Source organism: Meleagris gallopavo, chromosome 24, assembly GCF_905368555.1.
Source record: "Meleagris gallopavo chromosome 24, MGAL_WU_HG_1.1, whole genome shotgun sequence".
NCBI lineage: Eukaryota > Metazoa > Chordata > Aves > Galliformes > Phasianidae > Meleagris > Meleagris gallopavo.
In genome coordinates this window covers 4642145-4666631 of record NC_139427.1, presented here as the reverse complement: position 1 = coordinate 4666631, position 24487 = coordinate 4642145, and the positions used below count along the sequence as shown (strand labels likewise).

General features: G+C 60.6%; 2 protein-coding genes across 6 annotated transcripts; one reads left to right on the top strand and one right to left on the bottom strand.

The window, feature by feature from the left end:
• Window positions 1–486: 486 nt before the first annotated feature.
• OGDH (oxoglutarate dehydrogenase) lies at window positions 487–20416 on the bottom strand. The gene is given in 26 exon segments (XM_085208477.1): window positions 487–728; window positions 811–965; window positions 1043–1167; window positions 1170–1205; window positions 1470–1542; window positions 1786–1908; window positions 2257–2328; window positions 2412–2590; window positions 2664–2791; window positions 3002–3152; window positions 3391–3519; window positions 3714–3816; window positions 4370–4522; window positions 4805–4984; window positions 5211–5339; window positions 6019–6198; window positions 6316–6406; window positions 6797–6943; window positions 7299–7453; window positions 7869–7984; window positions 8340–8384; window positions 10775–10877; window positions 12918–13045; window positions 13048–13105; window positions 17687–17935; window positions 20297–20416. Coding segments are annotated over 25 exon segments (3102 nt in total). The 5' UTR covers window positions 17909–17935; window positions 20297–20416; the 3' UTR covers window positions 487–607.
• A 2125-nt stretch (window positions 20417–22541) lies between these two features.
• Window positions 22542–24254, top strand: IL1RN (interleukin 1 receptor antagonist). 5 transcript variants are annotated; one of them, NM_001303218.1, is given in 6 exon segments: window positions 22762–22802; window positions 22886–22934; window positions 23016–23199; window positions 23280–23450; window positions 23549–23694; window positions 23782–23994. In NM_001303218.1, coding segments are annotated over 6 exon segments (804 nt in total).
• Window positions 24255–24487: the final 233 nt, after the last annotated feature.

Sequence of the window (24487 nt, the reverse complement as noted above, 5' to 3'; positions counted from 1 at the left end):
GCGGAACGCGGAGCGGGGGGGGGGGCACTGCGTCAGGGGGCGGCGCGGGGGGGGGGTGGGCACCGACGTGTCACAGCCGGCAGTGGTGGCACCGCACGTGGGCAGCGGTGATTTGGGGTCCCGCCGCCCCCCGCCCCGCCAGCAGCAGCCCCGTGGGGCGGCGCGGCCCCGCGTCACCCCGTCCTGCCCCCTGCGCGAGGCAGCCGAGAGCCGAGGGGGCCGGGATGGAGAACCGGGAGTCCCCAACCCCACCGCGACCCCCGAGCTTTGGGAGCGAGGGGCCGAACGTCCCTGCAAACCCCAGCGCTCGGGGCGTCCCGGCCTCGGTGGGGGATCCCATCCCCAACGGGGGGTCTTGGCCTCAGTGGGGGATCCTGACCCCGAGGCGGGGGGAAATCAGTCCCAACTGGAGGGGTCACAACCCCACCGGGGGGTCTCGGTCTCGGTGTGGGGGTCCCAGCGCGGCGGCACACACGAGGCCAGGCGTTGGGTTGACAAGGCGTGTAGTTTAGGACGGAGGCGGGAGGCGAGCGACAAACACACAGACAGACGGACAGAGCCACGCGCATGCTGCAGCGGCCGCGGGGGGGTTGTGGGGGTTGGGGTCTCAGGCCAGGTCCTTGAAGGCGTCCAGGTTGAAGGCGGTGTCGAGCAGCCGCTGCAGCTCCGTCAGGTGAGTCTTCTTGTTGCCGGTGGCGGGGGCAGCTGCCGGCTCCCGGCCTGCGTACCTGCAGGGAGAGGGAGGCTGGGGGTCTCTGGGCCGGCCCTGAGCGCGGCGCTGCCCCGCGGGACCCCCAGCTCTGCTGTTACCACACGGGCTTGGCGCGGTTGATGGTGGTGCGCAGGCGCGGTTTGACGTAGTCGTAGTAGCCCTGGTTCTTGTGCTCCTCCTGGCACCACACCAGCTCGGCGTTGGGGTATTTCTGAGCTTCCTTCTGCAGGAGGTCGAAGGGGAACGGCGACAGCTGCGGGAGGACGGGGGTTGGTGGCAGCCGGCGCGGCACCCATCGCTGCGGGCTCAGCCCGGGCGCGCCGGGCTCACCTGCTCCACCCTGGTGATGGCCACGTCTGCCTCCATGTTGCGGGCCTTGCGCTCCCGCGTCAGGTCGTAGTAAACCTTCCCGGTGCAGAACAGCACCCGGCGGACGCCCTGCGGGCTCTGAGCTGCGGGCCGCTGTCGGGGATGACCCGGAGGAAGTTGGTGCCTGTGGGAAGATGGATCCCCACCATCAGTGCGGGGAGAACGCGGCAGGGCTGCGGAACGGGGAGGTGGTGCGGCCATGAGGACCCGCGGCCGGGGCTGAGGTGACCACCACACCTCTCCACGCCACATCCAAAAGGAGTTTAGGGATTCGATCTGTTGCAGCACAAGGGTGGCCAGCGCGGGGATGCTGCCAGCAGGACTTTACACCACACCAGCTGCTGCCCTTCACCCCCCAGGAGGCAAACACGGCCCGCGCTGCCCGTACCTGGCAGCATGTCATCGAAGCTGGAGCGCGCTTCGGGATGGCGCAGCAGCGACTTTGGAGTGAAGATGATCAGCTGCAGGGGAGGGAGAGGCCGAGCAGGCGGTGAGCAGTGCCAGAACTCCTCGCCCCGAGCAGGGAGCACGGCTGCCCGTCAGCACCTCCCTCTGCTCGGCTGGGAGCGATCAGGAGGGCGCACGGGCTGCTCCATTTGCCCAAGGACAACGGTGGTTTCCAACCCAAGAGCTTTCCTCCCCCCCGCCTGCAGCAGCAGCCGGCAGCACCCGGTGCACCCACAGCCCCAGCGCCGGGCACTGACCGGTTTGCGGAAGGGCAGGAGGATCTGACGCCGCAGGACGTGGAAGAAGTTGGCCGGAGTGGAGCAGTTGACGACGATCCAGTTGCAGTCGTACAGCTGGCGCACGTCGAAGTCGTCCAGCTTCTGCCTCAACAAGTGTGGGTCAGGGGGTGTCGAGGAACAGCAGCGCCCGATGGCCCCGCAGCTCCGGGCACGCAGCCCCTGCTACCCCCCCAGCCCCCTGCTGCCCCCTCCCAAAGCACAGGGGGACACACAGAGCACAGCACTGGGGACAGCTGCGCTTTTGTGCTCCCAGCATGGGATAACGCCCTCCCTGCTGCACCGCGCTGCTGATGGGGACAGCTTGGCATCACATCACGCCGCACTGAGCCCATCCGGGGCCACCCCCAACCCTCGGCTTTGTGCGGGAGATCAGGGCCCGGCAAGGCCCCGCGGGGGGGTGAGCAGGGGGTCGGGCTGAGCCCCACTCACAGGGAAGACGTCGGGATCGTCGTTGCACATCTGCAGGAACCGCTCAGGACGGGCGGATGAGTGCTCAGGGCCCTGCAGGTGGAGGCAGGCAGAGTGACGGCACAGCCGGGCTGCCACGAGCTGGGAGGCAGCCGGGGGCCTGGGGGGGTCCTCACCATGCCCTCCATGCCGTGGGGGAGCAGCAGGACGATGCCGTTCTGCCTGACCCACTTGGCTTGCCCGGGGCAGATGAACTGGTCGATGATGCACTGGGCGGTGTTGTGGAAGTCCCCAAATTGGGCTTCCCAGAGCACCAGGGCATTGGGGCTGGCCATGGCAAAGCCCAGCTCAAAGCCTGCAGGAGGGGTCAGGGGAGCGTTAGGGGGAAGGGTGGGGGTATGGCCCCCTGGGCACAGAGTCACACTCACCCAGGACACCGTACTCAGACAGAGAGCTGTTGCAGACGGTGTAGGGAGCCTGGTTGGGCCACAGGTGGTTCATCGGGATGCAGGTCCTCTTGTCCACGTTCTGGTCATGCAGCACGTGGTGGCGATGGCTGGAAGAGGGGGAAGGGCAGCGTTACCCCCTCCCAAATGCAAGCTGCTGCTTCATGGGTGTCTCATTTGGCCATTCCCCCTTCCCGGCTGCTTTGCCAACAGGGGATCATGGTGCAGGGTGGCAAAATAAACAACCCAAAGGACAAAGGCCATGTGGTTTGAGATCCCTTCCAGAGGCTGTGGGGCCGAGCACAGCAGTACTGCCCCACCTGAAGGTCCCCCTCTCGACGTCCTGCCCGCTCAGGCGGATGTGGATGCCCTCCTTCAGCAGGGAGCCAAACGCCATGTACTCAGCCAGCGCCCAATCCACAGTCCTGTTCTTCACCATCTCCCCGCGGGTCTTCAGGATCCGGCTCAGGCCTGCCGGGACAGGCGACGGTTCGTGGTGGTGAGAACACCTCCATCCCCAAACCTGCCCGTGGGCTGACAGTGTGTGCACGCCCCGGGGCAGAGGAACGCTCCCTCGGGGCAGCTCCAAGGACGAGCTGCTCCTCGCGCTCCTCCCTTAATTAACCACAGCTCCCTTTGAACCCCTCAGTGCTCCAGCCCTCTCCCACACCTTCTCAGGAACAAGCACGTGGCTCCAGCGAGCTCCTACCTCCGTGGATGGTGAAATCCTCCACAGGCACAGAGCTGGCCACTTGGCCGATGTGCGTCAGGTCCTCCTCGTTCAGCCCGGTGGAGGGGCAGCTCATGCTGCGGGGTTGGCCGTCCAGAGTGAAGAAACCTGTGGCCAGAGGAGCAGCCACGGTGCTGCAGGGCCATGCACCAACACTCCGAGGACAGAAGCAGGGATGCCAGCATCGTGCCCTCACCCCATGAGCACGCATTTGCTGAATGCCAGCTGACAGGGCACCAGAACCCCAGCGGGCTTTGAAGAAGCCGGGCTATGCGCTAGCTGAAACACTGTCAGCACCTTACCAGGCCAGGGAGAGTCCAGCCAGTGCTTGATGTGCAAGATCTTTTCATCCTTGGATCTTGCATGGGCCTCCTCACAGATCTTATCATACTTGGCGATTTCCTCCTGCGAGGCAGAAGCAGGCGGAGCTGCATTACTGAGGAGGCTCCAAACAGCAGTGCTGGCATGAGCTCAGGGGCTCCTGGGCTCAGAGTGGGTCCCTGTGCCAGGCAGCCCCCGGGGGCCCTGCAGCTCAGCCCCAGCCCTCCCAGTGCCGCAGGGCAGAGCGCTGGAGCAGCTCAGCACTGCAGAGATCAAGGGGCAGCCCGGGAGCGAGATGGGAACAAGATGTTCCTGTTCCCAGCTGGCACAGCCCACAGCAGAGCTGCAGCTCCCAGCCCAGCCACTGCTCGCCCAAGTGCAGCACAGCTCTGCCACCTTTAGGTGAGTGGGCCCAGAAGATGTCACCACAGCTCTGAACCAACCCGGCAGCCTCACGAAGCTCTGAGGCAGCCAGGGCAGGTCTGTGCCCTGCATCCCTCTCCCATGCTGTGCCCTGAAACCTCTCCATTGTGAAGATGGGCGGCACCCGTTCCCTTGGAGGGTGTTGGGGGATGCCAGCTCCTCTACCCCCCATCCCACAGTGCTGCCCAGCTGCACCCCGACCCCAGTGACATACCTCGTACTCTGGCTGATTTACGACCCCCTGTGAAATCAGGAGCTCGGCGTATTTCTGCAGCACTGGCTTCTGCTTCCGGATCTGTTTGTACATCAGGGGCTGCGTGAACATGGGCTCGTCCATCTCGTTGTGCCCGTTGCGCCTATAACACACCTATGGGGAAGGAGGGAGCCTCTGAGAGCAGCCCTGCAGCCTGCGCCTCGCAGAGCCTCCGGGTCTGTGTGCTATGGAAAGTCCAAAGCAGCCCAGGAGGGAGCAGCTCTGCCTTGCTCAGTGCAGGGCATGAGGGCAGGCATAGAGACAGAGGCGGTGCTTCTTCCCCAGGGGTCAGTGCCCATGACCTCACCAAAACCCTCTCTTTCCCTCCCCTGAAACCGTGCCCCAGAGGCTGGAGGAGCCACAGCTTTCAGACAAAGCCTGGTGCCACCTCCTTACCAAATCCACCACCACGTCCTTATGGAAGGTGCTTCGCCACTCCGCTGCCACGTTGCACACATACACCACAGCCTCGGGGTCGTCTGCGTTGACGTGGAAGATGGGAGCGTTGACCACGCGGGCGACGTCAGTGGGGTACGGAGAGGAGCGGGCCATGCGTGGGTCAGTGGTGAAACCAATCTGTTGGGGAGGACAGGATTTGGAACAAACCGTGCTGCCTGCAGGTCCTGGCTGGCACTGAAGCCGGCCAGGCACCAGGCCAGGCATATTCCATCAGCTTGCATGGCGCCTGGGGAATGCAGGTGACTTCCAGGCCTCGGGCCTGAACCGAGCCAGGCTTCCCCAGCTCCACCCCAGCACTGGAGCCACAGCATCTCCCCTGGTTTTGGGCAGCTATGCCCCCTACCTGGTTGTTGACCACGACGTGCACGGTGCCGTGAGTGGTGTAGGAGGGCAGGTCGCTCAGGTGGAACGTCTCATACACGATCCCCTGCCCTGCAAATGCTGCATCTCCGTGCAGGAGGATGGACATCACCTGCAAGGCGAAGGCACTCAGCGGCACTGTGGCCACATCTCAGCCCCACAGGAGAGTCCAATGATTTCCCACAGTGCTTGACTGGCAGCTGCTGCAATCCCTGCGGGATGCTCGGGGCCATCGTCCCACCCCGAAACCCTCTGCTCCACAGCTCCAGGGACTGAGTTGGGAAAAATGCACCTTTCCCGCATGCTTTCACCCCAAAAGAAGGAGCGCGTTGTGGCAGAGCTCGCTGTGCCTTCAGCTGCTCCACTGCTTTAGCCGGGGGCTGCCTGAGGACGCTGCCTGCCAGGCGAGGATAGAGCTGCTCTATTTATTCCCAACCCTCGCAGTGTGGGAGGAAGGGAAGTACTTTTGATCTCACCATTCCACTTCTCCTGGAGTGCCACGGGCGATGAATGAGGCAGTGAGATTGGGCACAAACCCCCCCGGCACGTGGGCGCAGCCGTCCTGGAGGTGCCCCCAGCACTTCCACCCCGCACACAACGAGACCCATCAGCGTGGAGCTGAGCCCTCCCAGCCCTGATGCTGAGCCTTTGGGGATGGGAACGCTGCTCGGGGTCGAGCCCCCACAGGAGCTATCAGCAAAGACCAGGGGGAGACGTGGGAGCGGCCGTGGTGACGGCAGTTAGTGTGCCAGCCCCTCGGTGCCACCACCCCACGCCGCCTCCCTGCTCACCTTCTTCCCTTCCGTGTCCCCGCAATAGAACTGCTCTGCTTTGGTCTTGCCTTGGACCACGGGGTCAGCAGCCTCCAGGTGGGAGGGGTTGGCCACCAGGGACAGGGTGATGTTCCTGTCGGTGACGCGGTTGATCCTGCGGTGGTACATCCCCAGGTGGTATTTGACGTCACCGGAGCCCTGCCGGAGGGACGGGGGTCACGGCGGTGCAATGCAGAGCTGCTGGCAGCCATGTGATGCAGCTCACAGCACCACGGCCTGCAGGCTGCTGAGGGGACGGAGTGGAGGAGGACTCACCTCGTCGGCAGCCTCCAGCTTGGAGTCAAACTGGCAGAAGATCTGCTCCAGCTCCTTCCTGATCACGTTGGCAAGGACATTCAGGCGCCCTCTGTGAAAGCAACGCTGCCGTCGGTGAGCAGCAGGCAGCACAGCCCCGTGCCTCCCCCACCAGAGCCAGGGGGCAGCCCTACAGCCCCCGAGCTGTGGGGAACAAGGGGAGGGGATGGGGTCCTGTGCCATAACACATCCTTTGTCCCTGCAGGGATGGGACGCCCTCTGTGCCCTCCCTGCTGCAGCACAGCCATATCCCACCCTCACATTGCAGCCCTGCTCAAACGAAGCTCCTTCTGCCCAAGGCACAGAGCGGGCTCTGCAGTGCCATTCCCATCTCTTCCCCCCCAGAGCCCTTCTGTGCACTCAGAGGGAGCTGCTGAGGTCCGAGCTCGGCTGCTCACCCTGCAGAACCGAACCCCAGGGCACCGAGCACGGCAACACCTACCTGTGGGGCATCCCCATGATCACATAATCCACTCCCTTCTCACTCGACTTATCAATGATGGTCTTTAAGGCTGGGATCAGCACTTCACAGCCCTCCAGACCGAAACGCTTCTCCGAAGACCATTTCCGATGGAGGAACTCCTCAAACCTGGAAGGGGGAACAGAGAGAGGACCTTACCAGGGGGCACAGCCCCTGCTCGCCCCATGCCCTCTCCTGCTGCCCAGCTCCCTGCTCCCACCCTGCATGCACGACGACTCCACGCAGTGTTGTTGAACAACACCTTATTTTTAGCTGTTTTCTGCCAGCATCATCTGTCTGCAGGCTCTGTGCCAGTGCTCTGGCAGCACCTGAGTGAGCCCTACGTCACAGATCTGTGGTTAGCCTGGCCTGGAGGGACCGCACGGATGACACCAAGGAGAGGTGATGCGGGTGGTGACGGTCCAGCTAGGGCAGCCATCCAGCAGGAAATAAACTGGGGAGAATGGGGGCCCAGGCAGGGTACCTGGTGGAGCGAACCAGGCGTGCCAGCAGCGTTCGCTTCTCCTCGTTGGTGAACTGCATGATCCCCGGGGTCTCGAACTTCTGCCGGATCCACTGGCACTGCTCCAGGTCGTTGATGAACATGAACTCCACGCCGATGTGCTGGCAGTAGGCCATCTGCCCCGGAGCATCGCACAGCCCGTCAGGCACCGGCAGGAGCCGCACACATCCCCAGCCCGCTCCAAGTCCCCCGGATCCGTGCGGTGCCGGGGGATCCCTCGGTCCCTTTCGTCACCCAGCAGTGAGCTGCACCTCCCAGCTGCCGCCCAGCACGCTGCCCGGCTCCCTGTCTGCCTGCACGTGCAGAACTCACAGCCTCGGAGGGCTGCACCGCACCTCAGGGTGCTTTCAGACCCCATTCGTTAAGGCAGGCAGGGAATGAGGAAAACCTCCTGCAATCAGGGCCTGCCCTGCTTATCTCCGTCCTGAGTCAGCCAGGAACGGGGAGCGAGGCAGAGGGGAAACAACCTGCAGCAAAGCCACGGTGCTGCTGCACAGCTCTCGTGCTCTGCCTCAGAGCCACGGCCCTCACCTCCAGGCGGCGGATGATCTCCCGGAGCGGAAGAGCCGACTCGTTTCCTCCGATGAAGGTGGTTGTGGGCAAATGGAAGACCTTGTCGAGGTCGGATTCATCCAGCCCGTAAAATCCTGCAGGGTTGTGCGGGTGGGACGAGCGGAAGCAGGGAGGGGGAAGGGATGGGGCCGAGGGGGGTCGGCCGCAGGTGGGGAAGGGAGGAGAGGAGAAGGGAGGGGGACAAAAGCGGCACAAAACCCAAAATGAGCACGGAGGAGGTTCGAGTGCAAGAACCAAGCAGCAATTAACACGGAGCACGCGACAACGAGGTTACAACGAAAGGCAGCGGAGCGATAGGTGTGTGCAGATCAGAGGGCCCCAGTGCTGCTATGGGAACGCTCCGACTCGGGGTGAAGCATCGCCAAAGGGCCCAGAACAACCTATTGAGAGTCCTGTGCTGCACGGGGTCGGGGCTGCCGGGGTGCGTACCTCCCACTGTTAGCACTCTCAGTCGCTCCTTGAACACTGCGAGGTCTGGGTGGGCGGGGGGTGCAGAGGGAGAAGATAGAGAGACGCAGTCAGAGTTAGTAAAGGAAAAAAACCGCGAGGAGAACAGCCATGGAAAAACAGGAGTCTAAAAAAATGACATAGAAAACAGTATTCAGAGTGGGAAGCGCTGGAGGCAAAGAGGGGTGGGGTGGGCGGAGGATGGCAAAGGGGTCCTGGTGGCAAATGTGCTGGGGAGGGAGGGGGCATCAGACACTGGGCAGCAGTTGGGCTGCATGGGTTGAGGTCTCCTCTGGTGTGCAGCACCTCCAACTGCAGGCAAGAACAGCCCCAAGGGGAGCAGAGGGCTTTGTGGGCACGGCTGATGCGTGCCAGAGGGTCCTTCCATGACAGACGGAGCGACACGCAGGAGCACTCCATCTGCCAAGCAGGAATGGGGCTGAGCACAGTAAGGGGTTCCCCCGCGTGGGATGCAGCACTCCTGCATTCACCCAAAGGTCGCCCTGCTGCACCCACAGACAGCTTCCAAACCCAGCAGCGGGGAGCTGCTCGACAAAAGGCAGCTGAGACAAAAGATCAGCTCCAGAGATGAGGCACGCAGCTCCTCACATGTGCTCGGTCAGAGCAGAAGCTGCTCGCAGCACAGCTCACACTGCGACAGCTGACCTTTAAGGATTTCAATGTGCAGAAATAGGAAACAAAAGATTGTTTCCAGGGCAAGTCTAACAAACACTCCTCTTATTAACTGCTCTGCAAATTAACTGCAGCCCAAGTGTTAGGAAATACTCTTTCCAAGCAAAAAGCCAGCGGGATTTGCTTAGAAATTGGCTTTCTCTACAAACAACAGGCTACAGTGGATCTTTGGCACTGGCCAGAAAATCTGCCCTTGTCCTCCTGACAGCCCCAGCCACGAGGCCGGGCTGCAGGCAGACAGCATCCTGAAGCACTGAGCCCTGGGATCCCAGTGTGGTTGGACTGGAAGGGACCTCAGGCTGCCCAGGGCTCCATCCGCAGCCTCGGGCACTTCCAGGGTTGGGGCAGCCACAACTCTGGGCAGCAGTGGCAGCCTCTGGTGAAAGGATTTCCCCCTCACACTGACCTACATCTGCAGCCCCCCATCCATGCCCCTTCTAAACCCATCTCTCTCCGTGTCGGAGATGTGCTGCAGCCCCTCAGAGCACCGCCTCTCCAACCACCTCCTGCAGCACCTCTCGGGCTGCCAGTGGGAAACATCACCCATCGATGCCACGGGGACCTGGGATGTGACACAGTGTGCATCCTGCCTTGTGCAGCTCATCCACTGCACCCTCTGTGAGCACAGCACGGCGTGGGGAAGCTCCCACGTGGGAAGGCAGCACTGCTGGCTCGGCAGTGATGAGGCCGTTGCCAATTAAGGAAGAAGTGCTGCATCGCACCATGTGGGATTGCTGCTGGGCTGGGCTTGGCTGCACTGCAAGCAGGAGATGGCAGCTCTCCTCCCAGCCGCCGTGTCTCCGCGCTGCTCTGCTCAGCACGAGCAGTTTTATTTCAGGATCCATGGGATGAGGTTTTGCATCTGGTTTTGCATCAGGAGCCCGTGCTCCTGATGGGACACACGGCCTCCTGTGGTCACACACAGCCGATGCAACCCAGCCCCGGTGCAAACCATCAGCTGGCAGCAGCAGCACGGCTCACCCCCTGCTCTCATTATGCACTCCTGGTAATTAAATCGACACCGGGAGCCACGGTGCCAAATCTCAGTGAGAACACTGCAAAGCCCTTACGGCGACCGCCCGGCTGTGGCACAGAGGTCAGGGCTGACCCAGGCAACGCAGCACGCCCCAGCCGGGACAGGGCTGCACCGCTCAGCCACACGGGGAGCATCCTGAGGACCGCTCCTCCATCCCAGCCCTGCAGCACGACGCTTGGTGCGGTCGCCCACCCATCCAGACAGACAGACACACAGACAGAATTCAGATCGGCCGTTGCAGCTGTGCGAGGTTAGTGATCATCGCTGCGCTCTACTCTAGGTTAGGAGCATGCCTTGCAGCAAAGGACCGGCCCTGGAGGCAGCAGCGGGGTGAAGGAGCTCACTGCTGCTGTGCTGGAGAGCACTGAGCGTTACGGCTTCACCCCCTGAGTGAGCATCCCTCACTCCAAAGCAGGGGAACTTCCACCCCTACCCAGGTGGGAACGCATCCCAGAGCTTCCTTGGCACAACCACTGGCGGAGCTCAGAGCTCAGCAACGGGGAGTGGTGACGGCCGGGGGGGGGCAGAGCTGCTCCGCCACCGCTGCGCTCCCCAAACTAATGAGCAGCGATCGTTAGGAAGGAAACTTCAGAGCTTTCCCCTGCACTGGTGAAGCGCTCTACCTACAAAGCTGTGAGAGAGAGAGGAGCTCAAGCAATGCAGCACTAACTGCTCTCAAAGCCCTCACCCAGTTTGTCTGTGGATGTGATAATATCGGCTGGAACGGATGAGTCCAGATCCGCATCCAGGATGCCCAGGGGGTCGAGTTGTGCTACATGGTGCCCTCGAATCTATGAAATGGGCCGGGAATGGAGGGGGAGAACAGGTTCCAGGAGGGAGAGGGGAGAGGGAGAAAAACAAAAGAGGGGAGGGGTAAAAAAGTTAAATTACATTCGAATTAATTTGCAGAGTAATTCTCACCGACGTTTGGAGAAACAGTTACAGGTGCATCATCAAAATTTACACAACTAATGCCGAGAGGATCGAGCTTTGCAATGTGATGGCCCCTGACCTGGAAGCAACAATACAGATTAGTCATTAAGACGAACTAACTGAAGAGATTTTCCTTAAAATCATAACCAAAACAACACAACCTCATGCAGATTCCCTCCTCACTTCACCCGCGGAGCCGGCCAGGAGGGTCCCAGCCCCACTCCATGGCTCTGAAGCCTGGAGCAGCTCCTAGCACAGAACTGGGAAGGGCCCAGCAGCACTGTGCCACTGCCACCCACTTACCTGTGCCTCCCCACAGAGCTCAGCAGTGCTCAGCAGCCAGAGCTGCACTCTTCAGCCTGAGAATCCTCCTTGCTGCCCCTGGCACCGCTGAGACTTTTTTTCCCTCACTCACTGATGTCCAGTGCTTACTGCTTTTCTTTTTAGTCCGTACTGCTTTTGCTTTGAACACTTGTGGCTTTGGTTTCCAGTACTCAGTGCTGCTTTCTGGATCCATGATGCCCACTGGGTTGAGTTGTGTTAAGGGATGCCCCAAAATGGATGAAAAGGGCTGGGAATGGAGAGCTATCCCGAATCTCAGCGTCAGCAGTTCCAGGGCTCAGTGGCTGCAGTGTCCTCCCAAGTTGGGTTCCTCCGTCAGGAGGTCAGCTCGGGTGGGAACAAGGAGGGGGTCTTCTCCTGTGCTTTCCTTCCTCTTTTTTCCACCCCCCTCCCCCAGAACCCCAAGGCAGCAGTGGCAGCAGTCCCACCACGCGGGTGCCATGGCCTCCTCCGCCGCAGCGACACAGAGGCAGATCGTTTTCCCCAGTCCTAACAAGACCACGGTGGTCGTTTTAAAGGAAGTAATGAATTGGGCTCCCAAGCACTGCTACAAGGGAGGAACAGACCGGTGCTGGTGCCACCAGGAGCCAGCACAGGGCAGGGACACCCCTCGCCTATCCTTACAGGGCCTCTCCAGCTCGATCTGGTTTCGGAAATTAATTGCCTGCTGGTTAAGTAGGTCACATACCACAGGTAGGGCTGCCGGCCCTCACCCACCTGCATGCCTCCCTGCCTGGAACCTCCCCCCTATGGCTGCAGCTTTCTCAATCCACATCAGAGAAAGCAGGTCAAGAGCAACCACCTCCCAGCACGGCCGCTGCGGGGGCTGATAGCAGAGGGAGTGCAGAGGGCTTCGTGTGCACATCGTTGCTTTGGAAGTGGCTGCCTCCAACAACGCAGCATGCAGAAGCCAGCAGAATAAGGAGCCAGCACGGTGCTCAGCTCCTCTGCTATCAGCACAGTGCAGGGAGCTCACAAACAGCCCAGGAAGAGCAGTGCAGTGCCCCAGAGGCAGGCACGGCTGGGCAAACCAACAGTGGAAGAATGATGGAAAGAGTGATGGCCACAGGAATGCATCTCAGTGTTCTCCTAAGCTAAAACACCAGCCCTGGGTGCTGCAGAGGTTTCCTTTCTGCTAGGAACTCATTTCTCCCCAGAGGTTGATTTTGGGCAGCGTGGCTCCGTTTCAGTGTGGCAGCACTACAGCCCTCATCCATTTGCAAAGAGCAAAGCAATGTTTCCTGAAGCGCTGTCAATCCTCTCCTTCAAAGCACAGGAAGCAGCACAGCTGTCCTATGCTACTCCTGAGCAAGAGGAGGTGGAAGCAGAGCCCAGAGCTCCCATGCAGCACTCACACCCAACCCACCTGGCTGGGAACGGCCCCATCCCCACAGCTCCTGGCCTGGGCTGAGAGCAAACCACGCTGCAGCAATGGCTTTGGTGGGGTGGCAGTGGCTTTAAGCTTCCTACTGTCTGGCAGTGTTACGTGGCAGCGTGGAGCTGCTGGGAAAGCTGCAGAGGACAATGTGGTCCCCGGCGCAACGCTGTGTTCTTACCTGATATGCCCTGATAAGAGATTGCACTGCCAGATGGTCTTCCACCAGTTTGTCTACGTTGGGCTGTGCTTGAACCAGGAACTGTGCTTGGGACAGTGAGGAAAGGCTGGAGCTCAGCGGGGGGGGCTTTGGTAAGCAGTGCCTGGAGCAGCTCCGGCGTTGGCGTTGCGAAAGAAGATGTCCCATGACTAGAGGGAAAAAAAGGGACAGATCAGCAGGTGCAACCCAGATGTCCCCGGTGCAAAGCTCCTCCCGTGGAGCAGACAGGACAGAGACAGGAGCCCACAGGTACCCCGCTGCCTTCCTAGGGAAAAATACAACAAGGTGCAAGAGCAGAAGGAAAAGTTCTTTTTGTGCACCAAAACCACGCGGGGCGACGCTGCCTCAAGCGCTTTGATTCGGATTTTTAGAGACTGCTGACAAATGGTGAAGCTGCACGCAGGCAAGAAAGGATTCAAGCTCTTTCAGCCCTTAGGTTATGCAGTCCTCTGCTTCCCACACAGGTCTCCTTCTCACTTTCCCCCATCTCCCAGCACTGCTGATGCTGGCACCCAGCCCTACCATGCTGCCCCATGGCCGCAGCAGCACCGCTGCTCTCAGCCCCTCACCAGGGCTTGGAGGGCCCAGCTCCCAGCACAGGGCACCCTCCACTCTTGGCTTTTCTTTACTGTTCTTTTCCTTTCCAATCCCTTTCCCATTCATCTCCCATTCCTTCCCCACCTCCTTCCTATTCCCCTCCTCTCCCTTTCTTATTCCCTTCCTTTCACTTGCCCCTTCCTATTCCCTTCTTTTCCCACCCCCTTCCCATTCTCTTCCTTTACCCTATGTATTCTTTTCCCTTTACCATTCTGTTCCACTTCCTGTTCCTTTCACCTTCCTATTCCTCTTCCTTTCCCACTCCCACTCCCATTCCACCCCTACTCCATTCTACTCTCCCCCCAGGCCCAGCCAACACATCCACAGCCACCGAAACACCCACAACCACAGAGACAAGCCCACACACCAGCTCTTCTGCTGGCTACAGAAGTACAGGTGAGGGTGGCCAAACCACACAAACAGAGACTTCAGTGTGGGGCTGGGGCAGAAGATGGGGTTTCCCCCTGGTACCTGGGAACAGGAGCTGCAGCCTAACCTTTGCAGGCAGCTCTGGGCACACTGCAGTGACCCAGCCTGTGTGCCCCAGCTATTTCCAGCCTCCCCAACTCACATGGACGCCCAGCACGTGGTTGCACAGAGTGAACAGATTTAGAAGCAGGTCACGCTGGAGGAACATAAATAAAATCTGGAAAAACCTGGAGCTGTAACTGATATCCATGCAGCTGATTTCCCTCGACGGTAAAAATAATAAAGAAACAAAATAAACAAACTAAACCCAGCACCTGACCGTGCTGCCATTGTTTCCTGCTGAGGAGGGAGGGCTGCCCGCAGCTCCCAAAGCGATGCCACCATCCTGTCCCCTCCTGTCCTAAGCTGCTGCCTCCAATTCTGGCTGCTGCAGAGCAGGACTGAGACTCACCGCTCTGTTTTCCAGTCCATTACCCAGCATTCACCCTCCAAAGACGTGCAAGGGAATGCAGCATTGCTCCCAATGAGGGGGAGAGAGATGGAGGTTTGCTCTCTGCTGCCAGCAGGGCTGGCCCCCACGTGGCTCCCAGCATCCTGCACACCCTGTGAACACCCTGCGTCACCCCACGGCCAAGCCTTGACGCAAGCAGAAAGACTTCAGAGCTCACACATTGAACCAGGCTGATCTTCCATCCACCCTTGAGCTTTTTGAGGACGATGCAAGGATTCTTGGGTTGAAGCAGCCTGGGATGGAGCCTGCAGGGCTGCCGGGCATGCTTTGCTCCCCAGCAACAAATGCAGCACGAGAAGGGAATTATGGTGATGAGCACAGGTGTGTCGAGCAGCACAGCCCCACTGCTTCCCCACTGCTGGGGGTCAGTGGGAGATAGTGCCCCACTTGTTCCTGCTGTGCCCTGCAGGAGGAATGAGGTTAAGCAGCATCACCCCAAAACCACACATCTTTTCCTTCCCCGCAGTCACTTTTCACCTGGAATCACACCCAAACCTCTGCACCCAGGGAGCTGCTGCCTTCGTGACCTTTGTTCTGACACTGCAAACCTTTGCCTCTTGGAGATGCACTTTGCTTCAGGTCTGAAAGGAAAAGCTCAGCTGTGAGCTCTCCAAGCAGGGCTGGGTGCAGCGCAATCAGACTTTCACTGAACGCCTCATTGCCCAATGTAATGGCAGGGCGCACGGGGCTGCAGGCCAGGGCCCCAGTGAAAGGAAAATGCAGGAAGAATGAGGGCAGGCCAAGCCCTGCTAAGGGCAGGGGGAAGCACGGAGCACCCTGGCTCAACAGATTGCTTTGGGGTGTGCTCTGAAGCAGGCACGAAGCTCTGCAGCAGCCACACAACCACCAGGGACAGCGAGAACCTCATCGGGGCACGCACTTGGGAAGGCTAAGGTAGTACTGATACCAGCAAGAGCTACAAAGAAAGGGTTCTTTGGGCCCAGAAGAGGACCCAGGAAACTACAGGACTGCAATTCCTGGGAAAGGAATGGGACGGGTCCTCCCAGAAACTGTTACAGACCAAACAATGCAGGCGACGGGAAAAGCCGGTGCCAGTTTACCAAAGGCAAGTCGTGCCAGACCAGCCCTTCTCCAACAAGATAACGGTGTCTCTCCACAGGGAGAGAGCCCTGGGTGTTCCCTGCCTGCACTTCTGCACAGTATTTGATGCTGTTCCCAAAGCCCTTCCTGAACACATCGATCCAACACCGGCAGAAGAAGCAGACCACACTGAACGCTGCCTGGTGGGCAGGGGCAAAGCTGGACCCACATCAGCATGGATGTTCAGGGGCTGCTTGACAGCCCTTCCAGCTCTCCAGCCCTAAGGCAAGCAGTATGTCACCAATCCTTCTGGGAGCAGCAATGGGAAGGGGCCGGCACCAGGAAGGCTCCCAGCAGCCACCAGCACTGGAACAATTCCCTCCCACCCTCAACTCCTCCCTCCCCAGCTTAGCTCCCATTTGCTCATCTTACTCCAGCAAAGCTCTCTAATGGGAAACTGGAATTCAGATGAAGGACAGAATGAGGAAAAAAGCTTAAAATAATTAAACAAACAAACAAACAAAAATCCTCCTTCCTCAAATGAAATGAGCACACGAACATATTTTGCAATCTCAGCAGTCAGTCCCGGATGGAGGAAGTGAGCTTGCCCTGCTCGGCGCCTGGAGGCACGCAGGGATGGGGTGGCAGGGAGGTTTCTGGTGAGCCAAGCTCAAAAATCCCAGCTCCTCCCCGGGACAGGCGTGGGGGGTTTCTGCTATCTGCAGAGATAAGCTGTGGCTGCTGGGTTTGGACGCCGCACCCTCCCAGCTATCAGCTCAGGGCACGCCAGTGCCTCCCTGGCAGCACAGTTTTTCCCTGAGGTCGTGGGGCAAGGTATGAAGTCCCCAAGGGGATCTGATGACCTGATTTATGCAGGGATCAGCAGCACAGGAGCACGGCATGGCTGCGGCTTGGAAGCATCTCCAGGCCCCTCAGATCCCACCCAGATCTTAGCTGGCCCCCAGAGCTGGGTTTGGAGATGTCCAAGAGGAGAGCCCGCAGCCACAAGTCCAACAGCATCCACACAGCATGCAGGGCTGACCCAAACCAGGAGCACGGGCCCTGTGGCTGCTGTAAGGGATCCCAACAGCAGCACCAAAACACAATAGGATTCACCCAGGGCAGACAGAGCAAAGCCATGGAGCAAAGCCACAGAGCCATGTTTGTACAAAAGTGATGGCAAAGCTCACTGCAAACCTCGGTCAGTGGGACTGAGATGCAGCCCCGGGGCTCCCGAGGTGCTCAGAAATGCTCTAAGTGACACTCAGAGGCTGTGGCGAGGTCTGCAGACTGGCACAGGGCCCTGAGCACACCGCTGGCTGCGGAAGAAGGGAACACAACGAATTGGTTGATGAGAACTTGGCTTTGACCCTGCCTTAGGGCTTCTGTAGCAGCAAGCAGCCTACAGGCTGTGGTTTGGACACGTGGGGTCAACGCCTCTGAAAACAGCTCATTGCTGACACAAGAGCACGAGATTCCTTCCACATCCCCTGAGCCCTGTATGATAGCTGCATGCTGCTCCACAGCTGCTGAATGAGACTGCCCTGGGAGCCCCGCCAGAATGTGCACGAAACTGTTTTACAAATGATGTGGGTAACGCTGAAACTCGTTCCCTGCAGTAACACTTCCTTTGTGAAACGCTGGGGGAAAAACACCGTGGGGTTCTCAGAAATCCCCTGACCATCCAGGAGCAAACCCCGCAGCCCTGCCTCGTGCTGCACTGATGCACCAACACACGGCTGTGCCCAACTGCAGCCCCGCTCAGCAGCACTCTGCAGGGCACAGCGAACAGGGTGTGAGGTGTGAGGAGCAGCCTCTCTCTCCTCACCCCCAGAATGAACCCTCCTGAGGAGCAGCAAGGGCTGGAAAGCAGACAGCATCTGGAGCTCAGCAGGGCGGATTCCCTCTGAAGCCGTTCCTTGTATCCACGTGTGATCCAGGATGTGGAGAACTCCATGCTGGCTGCATGCAAAGCGCAGGGTGGTCGCTCTCGAGAGGAGAAGCTTCTGGTGCAGCTGCTGCTTTCAGGAGAAGCGCAGTGGGACGGACATCCACACCCAGCTGAATCCTCCTGCGACGCCTGCACTTACCTGCACCCACAGCCACGCACACACAGAAGCGGAGGCGGTGTCCCGGAGAGCTTGCTCCTTACCTTATGTACACTTTTGGGATTTTCCAGCCAGGCATAGTACATTTCCTCCACATAGTTTGAACTAGTCCCACTCAGAAAGGGCTCGGCAGCCACCGGCGCGCTGTAGCACCGGATGGGGTGAAACGTCCTGGGTGCTGCCGGCCTCTGTTGGGAAATTGTCTTAACAGTCTGAGAGGCCGTCAGCGGCCTCAGCTTTGCTGCACAAGTCCTTAAGTTAAACATGTTTGTCCGACAGCCTCACACGAGTTCCTGTTGGGATAGAAACGAGAAGAGCTTTAGGAATGGTGCAAGGCAGCGCGAGCACCCTCACCTCTGGCACGAGCTTTATGAGTGAGCAACAACCTTTGTTCAGGCGATCCCCACCCCGCACAACACCCCGGAGCTTCACATCACTTTATTTCCCATTCCTGACGCACTCAGCTGATGTGATGTGAGGTGGCAGCGGCACGAGACAGGAACCCCTACGAGGAGCTGCTGGTGCCCTGCTCACACCGAGCCACAAGCAGCAGTGCCCTGCGCCCACAGCGCACACTGGGACACCACTGCATGGAATGAGAGCCCAGCACAGAAACGCCGGGTGCAGGAGCACAGCCGGTGCCGGAAGCTCCAGAATGCCACCCAAACGGGTGCCAAACCAGCCCGGAGCGGTGCTAGCAACTTGATTTATTTCTTACCAGCTGGGTTTTACTGCTGAATGCTGCATTGCCCTGTGCTCAGCTGACCCTGTCCTGTTGGGACACAGGAAAACAGCCTCTGTGGGGTTTGCATAACGAGAGCTTTCTTCTTTGCTCCCCTTCCTGCTATGAGGGCCATGGCTCTGAGCAGAGCAAAGCGGCTCTTCCCCGGCCCATTCTTGCCGCATTACTCACCCTGCCTCTGGCCTCCATCCATCTGACAAGGGCCCAGGCTGGGGCAGCCCGCAGCGGGGGGACGAGGCTGTCCCCCACAGGTGCGGCACCTGCACGGTATTTGGGACTGTGAATGCAGTGAGAGATCAGAGGTGACCACAGCCCACCTTCAATCACAGGGCACTGGGAAGAAGTGACTGCAGGAAGAGCTCTCCCGACGCCAGAACCACCTCCTCTTTCCCATGGCCCATTCAGGCATGGGTTCCCAGGCAGATCCCTTCGTCTCTTCCCTACTAACGCTGCTGACGAAGGCCAACAACACAGCCCTGGGGAACGAGCTGCAATGAGATCTCCTTGGGCTGCACTGACGTGTGGGACGGTGCCACCTGGCCCTGTGCCTGCCAGGGCCGTCACGGGGCTGGAGGTGACCCCACAGCAGCAAACCAAACTTCCCAGCACTATGTGGTTGGACTTGATGATCTTTAAGGTCTTTTTCAACCTGAGCATTTCAGCGATTCTACAATGGGAGGGGAATGCCGTCCCATTACTGCTGTGTCACCTGCTGGGCTTCCCCATTTGCTTTGCTGAATGCACTTCTAGTCCCCCAGCGCTGCAGCAACTCCAATTCCCCCCTCTAAGCTCAGGATTTCAGTGCGGAGTGTTTGGGTCGACGCATCTGGACCTCCTGAGAGAGAGCTGCTGCTGCAAGCAGGGGATGGCAGCACAGCATTCCTGGGCCTTGATTCACGGCAGGTATTAAGGGCAGAGATCTTTGCTCCATAGAGTTGCCCGGTGGCAGAAGCAAACATTCACTACTCCGAAGTTTAAACCACAAAACGTGTGGGGAGAATTCTGAGCTGACCGAACCGCGTGGGAAAAAAAACTTTGGGACAAAAGCATCAACAGCAGTGTCCAATTTCAGCTCTGCCAGCCAGCAGCATCTCAGCACTGCAAAACAGAGGTGTTACTGATGGGGGTCAGCCCCAAACGGGAGACCTGCAGGGCGCTGAGGGCAGCGGGGCATAAACACAGCACACAGACGTGGCGCTGCTGCGGGACAGCAGGGGATCCACGGCTGCACTGCCAGCTCCTGCAAAGGTCAAACGCCAGGAATATTCCTGCAGACCCAGGGCTGCTACGGGTGAGGGCACAAAGCAGATTAAGGGCCTAAATGTGACCTCTGGAGCCAGAGCCACTGCGACCTGCTGCAAGAGAAGGTGAACTGGGAAATGCTTTCGGCTTTTAATCCTTAAAAATCAAACGGCCACGGAAAGGATAAGTATTAAACTTAGCTGGATCAGAGGGAAAGCCAGGCTGCCGGCTGCTGCACCGGCCAAGTCAGGGAGCGGCGCCGCTCCCACACCACGGCCTGCCCGCAAACCCCGGCCCGCGAACCTCGCACCTCCGCTTCCGGTCCCGGACCCCGCGCCCCCACGTGCGGCAGGTCGGCTGGCCCGGCCCCGCCCCCGCGCCCCGCCCGCCAATCGGCGCCCGCCTCCGCCGCGCGGGCTTCGCGCCCTTCGCCCCCAATCGGAGCGGCGCGAGGCGCGCCGCCGCTTCCCCGTTGGCCGAACCGCGCTGTCCGTCCCCGCGGCGGCCCCGCCCCCTCCCCCGCCCTGAGGCGCCCGGGCGGCGGCGCCAAGGACATGGCGAGCGGCCGCCGCCCCCCGCCCCGCCGGACCCGGCCCGCCCGGCCCCGTAGCCTCCGGCCCGCCTCGGCCCGGTCCGGCCCGACCCCGCCCCGCCGTCCCCGGCCCGGTACCTGCCGGCACGCCCGTGCTCCCCGCTCGCGGCCCCGACTCTGACAGCGGCCCCCAACCGCCGGCTGCCACCCAGCGTCGCCCCGCCCCGCCCTTACGTCACCGCGTCGCCCCGCCCCACACCAAGCCCCGCCCCTACACTAAGCCACGCCCATTGTAAAAAGCCACGCCCCCTGTTTGAGCTGTGCCCCGCCGCGCATGCGCGCTGCTCGGAGCTCCCGCAGCCGCGGAGGAGCGGGGGGCTGAGCGGGGGGTCCGCGGTACTTCCACTCCCTTCCCCGGGTTGGGGCATCCAAGTGTGCGGGGCATCCGCCGTGGAGGTGTTTGCTGTGGGGGGGGGACAGCGCCATGTCTAAAATGGGGACATCCATCCATAGGAACATCCGCCACAGAGACCTTCACCGTGGTGTGGGGTCACCCACCTCGAGGGGCAGCCATGGGGATATCCACCGTGGAGACACCTGGCGTGGTGTGGGGACATCTGCTGCCACGCAACCACAGGGATCTCCGGTACAGTGGGTGGACCTTGTGGTGCGGAGACCTCCGGGCGTGGGGCACGTCTGCTATGGGATCATCTGCCCAGAGGGACATCCACAGTGAGGAAATCCAGCATGGGGACATCCTGGGAACAGAGACATCCTGGTGGGAGGGGACATCTGCTCATGGGCCACATAGACATCCATGTGTGACACGAAGGCACAGGGACAGGTCCAGCCCTGAGTCACGTCCTGTGGGGTCAGTGACACCATTTGAGAAGTGAAACGGCCGCAGGAAAACACACAGCCACCCCACACACGCACATCCCTTCCAACGTGGCGCAACTGCGTGGGAGCCGGCAGGGCGGCCGTGGGCATCCTGTAGGATTGCAGTGGGGATGTGGGGCCTGGGCAGCAGAAAGACCGAGAAGACAGCATCCCAAAGACATCACAGAGGGTGGGACATGTGGGGTCCCTATGGCTGCTGACAGGAAGCAGAGGAGCTGGGTGGAGAAATAGGACAGTGGCAGCGCTTGCATCACCGGCCCCTTCTGGGGAATCCGGCCTTGCTGCAGCCCTGACGAGAGCTGCCGTCATCCAGGGCATTGGTGGCCATGGGGCAGCCCCAGTGTGTCAGCCCAGCCAGCACACGAGAGCCAGACTCCAAACATTGCCCCACTCTGTGCACCACAACGGCCCCAAAACATCCAAAACCCTGCTGGACCCCACATTGATCCCAAATTGCACCGCCCTGCTGGGCCCCACACCAATCCCAAAGTGCTGCCCTGCTGGGCCCCACATTGATCCCAAAGCGCCGCCCTGCTGGGCCCCACATTGATCCCAAAGTGCCGCCCTGCTGGGCCCCACATTGATCCCAAAGGACTGCCCTGCTGGGCCCCACACTGATCCCAAAGGACTGCCCTGCTGGGCCCCACATTGATCCCAAAGCGCCGCCCTGCTGGGCCCCACACTGATCCCAAAGGACTGCCCTGCTGGGCCCCACACTGATCCCAAAGCGCCACCCTGCTGGGCCCCACATTGATCCCAAAGCACCGCCCTGCTGGGCCCCACACCGATCCCAAAGCACCGCCCTGCTGGGCCCCACATTGATCCCAAAGGACTGCCCTGCTGGGCCCCACACTGATCCCAAAGCACCGCCCTGCTGGGCCCCACACTGATCCCAAAGCACCGCCCTGCTGGGCCCCACATTGATCCCAAAGGACTGCCCTGCTGGGCCCCACACTGATCCCAAAGCACCGCCCTGCTGGGCCCCACACTGATCCCAAAGGACTGCCCTGCTGGGCCCCACACTGATCCCAAAGCGCCGCCCTGCTGGGCCCCACACTGATCCCAAAGCACCGCCCTGCTGGGCCCCACACCGATCCCAAAGGACCACCCTGCTGTGTGGTCCACACTGACTCTGAAGCATGGCCCAACTAAGACCCATGTTGACCCCAAAGCATCATCCTACCAGACACCATGCTGACCCCAAACCATGGGCGAAAAGCATGCTCTGAGCTCTACAATAATCATGGCTCCATTGCATTCCATATCAACCCCAAATCATGGCCCCGCTGCAGTCCATATTGATCCCAAGTCATGGCTCCACAGTACCTCATTCTGACCCCAAATCATGGCACCACTGAGTCTCATACTAACCCCAAAACTTGGCCCCATTAAGCCCCAAAGCACGGGCGCAAAGCACGCTCTGAGATCTACAGTGACAGCAAAACACCGAGCCCCACAGTGCCCTGCACAACAGCAGAGGTGGTGCCGATGCCCGCGGCGCTGCGTGCTACAGATACGAAACTCAGCAATCTCCAGGCGTGTTGCGAAACGTGGAAATCCCACACGGCAGCCGCTTCCTTCCAGCGCTCCTTGAAAATGCGTCGCTCAGCAGCCGGGCTCAGAGAACCCCAAAGGCAGCGGGAGGAGCAGGAGCACAGCGCTGCAGATTGCCTTCACCCTCAGGTTTCACACTGGGCACAGAGATGGCGTTTGTTCCTGACCTGGACGTGCTGGAGAGCAGCAGGTGAGTGATGAGACGGGCTGGGGGCTCACTGTGGGTCTGAGCTTCACGTGGCCCTATAGCTCACCATCCACTTTACCTTCCAGCCTCAGCGAGGAGACTTTCTACGGCCCCTCCTGCCTCTGTCTTCAGAAGGTAGGGATGGGAGGGCTCGGTGGCACGGTGGCACGGTGCCATGGCAGCACGGGGTGCTCAGCTGCAGCCCTCTCCTTGCAGAAGCCTCGTCTGGATTCTGAGCACACCGCGGTGGGTGTGCAGGTGACGGTGAGGAAGGGACGCGGTGCCCGGAGCTTCCGGCAGGCTGCCGTGCTGGTGGTGGCCATGACCAAGCTGCTGCGGAGGCCGACACACAGGGACTTTGCTGACAGCGACCTGAGCGCTCTCCTGGAGGAGGTTTTTGGTAGGAGTGCGGTGCTGGAGGAGGAGGAGGGATGGTTGCTGGGGTGTTGTTGCCACCTGCTGACCTCCTGTCCCCTGCAGAGCCCGTCACCTTCCAGCGGCTGGAGAGCAGCTACGCTGGGGCGCCCGCCTTCCGCTACACCCGCTCACAGTCCTTTGATATCTTTGACATCAACCAGAAGTGCTTCGTGCTGGAGTCGCCCACACAGCTGGTGGCCCTGCACCTCCAGGGGCCCTCCTCCAGCCAGAAAGGTGAGGGCACCGCATCCTTGTCCCTGCCCCTACCCCCTATCCCTGTCCCTACCCCCCATCCCCGCAGCATGCCCGCTCACCGTCCCTTCTCCCCACAGTGAGGCTCAACATTGCGCTGTACCGGCCCCGAGGCCCACGGGGCAGCGCTGGAGCTGGGCAGACACCAGTGGCACTGGGCATCAAGGGCTACAAGCTCTACATGTCGTGCGTGCTGAGCGGCGCCGAGCCCACGCTGCAGCTGGAGGTGAGCATCCCACGTCCCCATCCCATCCCCACTTCCCCACCCGGCTGACACCGCCACCCGCTGAGCCTCTCCGGGTCTCCATCACAGGAAGCCGACGTCACGCGGGACATCGACAGCGCCGAGCTGACCCGCTTCGTCTTCTACCGCCTGGACAGCCCGGCCGAGGGCACCACGCGCTTCGAGTCGGCCGCCTTCCCCGGATGGTTCATCTGCACCTCCCTGCAGCCCCGCCAGCCCGTGGGCATCACCAACCGACCCGACCAGGTCAACATTGCCACCTACAAGCTGAGTGGGCGCTGACTGCCCGCCCCAAACCCAAACCGGCCCGTTGCTGGTTTCCATGCTGTATGTACCGAGTACAAGCCCTGCTGCCCCGCCACGCTGTTCCACGTGGAATAGCTGCTCTGGGCCCCGTGGGCCCGAGTCACACATTGTTTCGTTACCGTCCTGTTGCTTTTAACTTATATTTTTTACCGTAATTATGATGGTTTTTGTTTCATCTCCCCTTCTTGGGGCGGAGGTATTTATTGTAACTGGAGAAATAAAAGCTTCCCTGTGGACGCGTGTCTCAGCGTGTGCCTCTGGGGATCAGTGGGGGCGGTTCAGGCTGGAGGAGATGCGTTCCCACAGCAGGCAGCAGGGCAGGGCCCGGCACCCCACGCCCAGGGCGCCTCCTGGGGGCAAAGACTGGGGACTGCTGCACCCCTCAGCACCCCCCAACACCCTCCCGAGCCCTTTATCGCTCCTTAAGAGCCCCCATTCCCTTTCAAAGCCCCCCCCGCAGTCCCTCTTG

Bases quoted from the DNA above. Each gene is read 5' to 3' on its own strand.
- IL1RN (XM_085242675.1), top strand. From the start codon at position 22,762: ATGGCGTTTGTTCCTGACCTGGACGTGCTGGAGAGCAGCAG. The intron at 22,803-22,885 runs GTGAGTGATGAG...TTTACCTTCCAG, and splicing joins GACGTGCTGGAGAGCAGCAG to CCTCAGCGAGGAGACTTTCT.